A 6,626-nucleotide genomic window follows, 5' to 3' on the forward strand; every position below is an offset into this window, starting at 1 on the left:
TGTCCAGAATGATTCAAAATTAGTTTAAAATGAACCATAACACAAAATTAACTGATCAAAGCAACTTCAGTGAATTTCAATAAAACACAGAAATCTCATTTTAATGCAATGAAATATTCTATATTTAGACTAAGAAACACATGAATTATATTAATATATTAAAAATAAGAGTAAAAGGGCAAATATTTAAATGTTAAGAACAATGAAAGTAAATAAAATTGAACCAGACAAAACAAAAACAGCCAGAAGTGAAGTTGTGATCCAAATGAAAGACTTTAGGCTTTATTTTCTTTGCCTTTGACAGGTGTTCTGGTCCTCTCTTGTTTCTTCTCATCATCCTGTCTTAAGGACTTCTGGTATTCTTTCAGGATTTCGGTGTTTTTCAGGATGAACACTTTGATCTTAGAATAGAATAGAATAGAATAGAATAGAATAGAATAGAATAGAATAGAATAGAATAGAATAGAATAGAATAGAATAGAATAGAATAGAATAGAATAGAATAGAATAGAATAGAAGAGTTTTATTGTCATCATACATGGAGGCATGACGAAAACAGAAATAGCTTCCACTGGACGGTGCATTAATAACAAGCAATAAGAAATAAAATACCAACATTAAATAATAAAATCCAATATACATATAAAACAAGACAATATTAAAAATGACAACATCTGCAAAGGAGGCAAAATATACACAATATTGGAGGTTAAGGAAATGAAATAAAAACTAATAAAACAGAACAAATATGATCAGGAAATTGCACGTAGGAGGCATTAGAACCATTAAAAGTGACGCTGTGCATTCAGGTTTTCAGGTGTTTTGAGTTCAGGTGTCTGATGGAGCAGTTTGATTAGGAGACAACAGGAAGCAGTGCGTCATCACTTCCTGTCTGCGTTTGTGCGTCTGCTGCTGTGTGAGGGAACACACCTTATCCAGCTGTTGCACGGTGTCGTGCATGTCCACGCCGTCCGCTCCTCCGACCTTCCCGCCCGTTTTCTCGTACATGTTCAGCGTCGCCATCCTGACCCGTGACAGCTCCAGCGCCTGCTTCGTCGCCGTTTGCCGGCTGTGGTTCAACTTTGTCTCCTGTGTGAAGACAAACGAGCTTTAATCTTGACCTCAGAATGTGCTTTAGTCTCAGCCGTGATGCCCTCTTACCCAGGCGTCAGCTTCGGCGCGAGTTCTGTCCAGCTCGGCCTGCAGCTTGGACATCTCGACGTCGTGCTGCGTCAACAGGAGTTGGCGCCGCTCCTCCAGTTCCTGCAGAGTCTTCCTCTGCTGGCTCTGCTTCTCCTGCCGCTTCGTCTCCTTCGCACGGAGCTTCTCTCTGATGGAGAGGAGCTTCTCAAAGTGATTCACCATCGCATCGGTGTCTTCAAACTGAAACACACAACCACACACATTGTTCACAAATTTTGACTGTAGCTCACATATACTGGCAAGAACACAACTATGGAAAGTTTCGGGTGAAAACAACTTAACTTGTTAGTTTGAAAAGTGAAGCAAGTCATTAAAACTCAAAGTATTTGGACAGAAAGTAGTATTTTGCATGGAATAAACCTTTAAAACCACAAGTCATTTAATAGAAAAATGCAATTTGGATGGAATAAACCTTCAAATGTGAAGAAACTTGGACATAAAGTTGTATTTTGAATGCAATGAATCTTTAAAACTGTAAGTATTTGTACAGAAAGTAACATTTTGAATGGAATAAACCTTTAAAACCATGAGTCATTCATTAGAAAAGTACAATTTGGGTGGAATAAACCTTTACGTGAAAAAACCTAGACATAAAATAGCAGTTCGAATGGAATAAAGCTTTAAAACCATTTATTCTTGATTGGAAATGTACTGTTTGTATGAAATAAACCTTTAAAACTCTAAGTACTTGGACAGAAAATAGAATTTTGAATGGAACAAACCTTTAAAAACAGAAATCTTTAATTAGAAAAGTACAATTTGAGTGGAATAAACCTTTAAAACTCTAACTACTTGGACAGAAAGTAGAATTTTGAATGAAATAAACCTATAACATCAGAAGTCATTCATTAGAAAAGTACAATTTGGGTGAAATAAACCTTTAAAACTCTAACTACTTGGACAGAAAGTAGAATTTTGAATGAAATAAACCTATAACATCAGAAGTCATTCATTAGAAAAGTACAATTTGGGTGGAATAAACCTTCACATGGGAAAACATTTGGACATAAAGTAACAGTTTGAATGGAATAAAGTTTTAAAACCATTTATTCTTCATTGGAAATGTACTGTTTGCGTAGAATAAACCTTTAATACTACAAGTTATTAATTAGAAAAGTATCATTTGTGTGGAACAAACCTTTAAAACTCTAAATACTTGGACAGAAAGTAGCATTTTGAATGGAATCAACGTTTCAACAAGATTTCTAAAGGTCAGATGGTTCAGTGAATGGATGAGAGTCACTACTAGACAAACACATGTAAATTTAGACACATTTCTTGCTACATAAATGAAGAAAACCTCACAGTACCTGGGTATATTTGACTGCCTCATCCAGGAAGTCTTTGTACACTGAGTACTTGTCCATTTCCTGTTTCCTCTGAGCAGCTTTCTCCTTCAGCTTCTCAACCTGAGCCTGTTTCTCAAGCACCTCTCTCTTCGCTTTGTCTGCTTTCTCCCAAAGTTGATCAAGTTCACTCTGGAAACAAATAAAAAGTATTTTTTTGGTCCAGTTCCAGCCATAGAACTGAAATCCAAGTTGTGTGCCACATGGTTTTGACTGTAACCTTGAAAGACATCTCTTTAGTCAAGCGTAAGTTCCTCATGTCCTCGATTTTCTGCAGCAGCTCCACCTCGCGCTGTGTTAAACTCTCCAGTTCCTAGGCCAAACCACAAAAAACAGGGAAAAGCCTGATTACCGAGGGCTGTTTATGACGTCATGTGAGCATTAAGCAGCAATTGGATGTGACTTAGTGCATTTATCTGAAGGATTTTGCTAATAAAATGAACATTTTCCAGACGTATGAATTGTCTTTACCACTGCTGCAGATAAGAATCTATCTGATGTGGTTCAGGCAGATTGTTGGAAACATTTGTGATCATCTGAGTGCAAAAGTTTCCAATATATGGAGTCATTTTTATATGTTTTAATGCAAAAATGTTGCATATTATAGCATTAATCAAAGGTTAATGCCATGCTGTGCTACGCATGAATACTTCTTCCACTCTTTGTGATGTTCTGCTGAAATGTGGAAAAAGTCTTCCCCCTATTCATGCAGTTCAGACTTGTGTCCCATTGGAAGTGATCCGGAAACGTTAGCAGGTTCTAGCTGGTAAAATCGCCATGGCAACTCTTCCACAAAAATTTACAGTCTTCATTCAGACATGAAGCAAACAGGTTCAGCAGCTGTCAGACGAAAAGAGGGAATGTCTGAAAGGGGCTTGGGTTATTTTGTAAGAACTAATGTTAGCAATGTTTGGCTAACAGTTAGCATGTCTGAATGGAGACTCTGCAAACATTAGTTCTGGACATCAGTGTCAGTTCATGCTGCTAACGGCTAACTGCAAACAATGCTAAAGCCTCTTTCAGACACGCAGCTGCTTCCGTTGATCCAACAGCAACTGAAAATGCAGTTTCATGTCTGAATGAACATCCTGCTCACTGCTTCAATGAAGATCTTACTGGATCTGACCTGCTAACATTTCTGTCTCACATTAACAACAGTTAAAGCATATGTACGTTATTAACAAAAGTAAATCGATTTGATCAGCACAAACTGTATTTTTTTTTTTTTACATGAAATAAATGCAAAACTGTTACTTTTTGAAAATATTATGGCATGTTTCCGTTATCAGCACAACGTGCAACTGTGGAAAAATCGCATTCTTTTGAGAAATTAATGAACGTTACACACATTATGGTATTTTTCCATTTAAAAACTGTGCAAGAGAACTAAAAAAAGACCTTTGAAAACATTTTTCCCTCTGATTACCTTATTTACATTGATTCAGTTTTATATAAATTGTATGAAACTGTCTTAGAGGTTACAGATTGTAACTGTCGTTGTTCGACAGTTTTCCACGGTGAAATTCACGAACATTTATTTGTTTATTTGTACCTCTTGGAGCTCTTTCTTCTCCTTTTTGGCCTCGTCCAGCTCTCGTCGTTTCATCTGCAGCTCAAACAGCGCACGGTTCCTCTTGTGTCGGACTTCTTGATCCTCCGACATCCTGTTAAAACTCATCAGAAAGTTTACGAGCCTTTACTGATGTTTTCTGGACTCCACTCGCTCTTAAAGTCACTCTGAAAGCGTCTCCTCTCCTCCTCTCTACTCTCTGTTGTTTCTGAGATTTCCAGACACTTGGCGACACTCAAACGTCCACTTTAACGGGTGTTTTTCTCTTCGGTCCAGCTGATTCTCCTCATCTGTTACTATGGCAACGCATCGCTGACCGAAAAGAACAGCTCCAAGAAAAATCGCATCCTCACCATCAACCGTCGACATTTATTTTCTTTTAAACAGTAGATTAGATTTTTTATTTTTTATTTATTTATTTATTTTTTTGCTGACCTCAATGAAAATATGCCACTCGTTACCCCTTTAATGATATTCTTTCTTACTGTGTACAAACTGTTTACTTTTTCTCACTCCTTTTCAAATATGTAGACCTTGTCCAGAAATGTGGAATATTACTTTTGCTTTATAATTTTGTTTTGTATGCATGTGTATGCGCATGTATGTATATGTATATATAATACTAATTCTTTCTTTATTTGGTACTTGCCTTTACATATTCAAAACAAACATCTCAATCAATCAATCAAAAATATGTCTAAGATGAATCACAACGACTCAAATGACACAAACTTTTCCAAAATGACCGGGGAATGTTCCAAATGACATGAACCGTGTCAAAAATACTCAGTAATCATCCAAAATGACTAAAATTTAACCTAAATGACCCTAAATTTGTCCTAAGTGAACCATAAATGTTCTAAAATGATCATACACTTGTCCAAAAATACTCAATAATTATGGAAAATTACATGAAATTTGACCTAAATGAGACAAAATTTGTCTTAAATGAACCATTAATGTCCCAAAATGTGAAAAATTTGTTCACAAATACTCTGTAATCATCCAAAATGACTTGACATTTGACCTAAATGACCCAAAGTGTGTTTTAAGTAAACCATAAATGTTCCAAAATGTAAGAAACTTGTCCAGAAATACTGAATAATCATCAAAAATGCCGTTCACTACCTCTTTCATTACATTCTTTCTTGTTATATACAAACTTCTACTTGTTGTAGAAATTTTCTGCACTACTGTTAACGCCAAAGGTCATTTTTACTTTTATTATATATTATAACTTGCACCTTATTCTGTTTTGCTGCTGTATATTTTTGATGTGCTTATATTTTAATAAATGCTTTTATACTCACCACTTTTTATTTTTATATCCCAAATCTGTGCTGAGCAAATTGCAATGAAAATTCGTTCTGTGTCTGAATAACAATAAAGTCTGTTTTCACTGTGAAGCTGTTTTGAAACATGATGGAGGTTTATTATTACTTATTGTTGAGCTCCAGGTAAGAACTGAACATACGAGGAAGTTAAAAGCTGAAATTCAAATGTCAGTCAGAAGCTTTGAGCACAAAATCTTCTTTTTCATATGTGGAACTCTTGAATTCTATCAATTTCAGCTGAAAACAGAAGTCAGTGAACCCATTATGGACTGATGGAAAACCAATTTCCAGCTATTTTGAACTAAAGACATGATGTAAGAACATATCAGAACATATCAGCTTTGAAAAGTCTTTCATTTTACACAAAAATATTCAGCTAACTATCCGGAGTAGGTGTTTACAAACAATACATTTTAGCTTTAATTGTTACAAAAGTTTTAACCTCAACCAAGTTTTAGTTTTCACATGAAAACAAAATAAGGTTTGTGTGCATTTTTCCATTATCAGTTAGTATATTTAACATTTTATATGTGCACTTTTAGCAACGACATATATGCAAAAAATTAAAGTTATAGTTGCCATAAATATTAAAGTCTGTTATGTGGGAATATATACTCATTAATGTTTGATAATGTTGGATGCTTACTGCTAAATTGCTTATAATAGTTAATCAGAAAGATGTATTTGCTAACAGATATACAATGCTTATTATACTGAGTAAAAAACAGTCATTATAATTACAATTATTTATTTAATTATTTAAAAATCTGCAAAAAAGAGCAGTCTTTTGGTTTGTCTGGAGAAAAATACATTTTCAAAAGCTGCCAGATGTGAAGCAAAACTGCACACTGAGACTATTTCAAAAATAGTTTTATGACAAAAGACGCTTTCAAATATGCAAAAATCGCTCACTTCACATGGTCACACAGCTGCAGTTATTTTCAATATCAATTCATCTCATCTGTACGTCTATGAAATGCCAGAAAATGGTGAGAAATGTCTGTACTTGTTCCTGGAAGCCTGAGGTAAGATCATCAAAGGGCCGTTTAATTTGACCAACAGTCTTTAATGTAAAAATATTAGATTTACTTTCAAAGAAAACTTAAAAAGCTGAAAATCTTCAGAAATGAAACTTAAGCTGAGGAATGCTTCATGTTTTTGAACCCCAAAAAT

At 35.0% G+C, this 6,626-nt stretch overlaps 1 protein-coding gene across 1 annotated transcript; it reads right to left on the reverse strand.

The window, feature by feature from the left end:
* Nucleotides 1-249: 249 nt before the first annotated feature.
* LOC111578299 (cilia- and flagella-associated protein 73-like) lies at nt 250-4,501 on the reverse strand. Its single transcript, XM_023284985.3, has 6 exons — nt 4,102-4,501; nt 2,770-2,862; nt 2,514-2,681; nt 1,162-1,383; nt 931-1,089; nt 250-401 (listed from the first exon to the last, which is right to left on the reverse strand). The coding sequence occupies exons 1-6, from the start codon at nt 4,225-4,227 to the stop codon at nt 276-278; spliced, it is 894 nt and encodes a 297-aa protein (XP_023140753.2). The 5' UTR covers nt 4,228-4,501; the 3' UTR covers nt 250-275.
* Between the last annotated feature and the right edge of the window lie 2,125 nt (nt 4,502-6,626).

Source organism: Amphiprion ocellaris, chromosome 23 (assembly GCF_022539595.1).
Source record: "Amphiprion ocellaris isolate individual 3 ecotype Okinawa chromosome 23, ASM2253959v1, whole genome shotgun sequence".
NCBI classification, from domain to species: Eukaryota; Metazoa; Chordata; class Actinopteri; family Pomacentridae; genus Amphiprion; species Amphiprion ocellaris.

Coding starts and splice junctions, on each gene's coding strand:
- LOC111578299 (XM_023284985.3), bottom strand. CDS start 4,227: ATGAGTTTTAACAGGATGTCGGAGGATCAAGAAGTCCGACACAAGAGG. Junction 2,863..4,101: donor AGAAGAAAGAGCTCCAAGAG/GTACAAATAAAC, acceptor GGTTTGGCCTAG/GAACTGGAGAGTTTAACACA. Junction 1,090..1,161: donor GCGCCGAAGCTGACGCCTGG/GTAAGAGGGCAT, acceptor GTCTTCACACAG/GAGACAAAGTTGAACCACAG.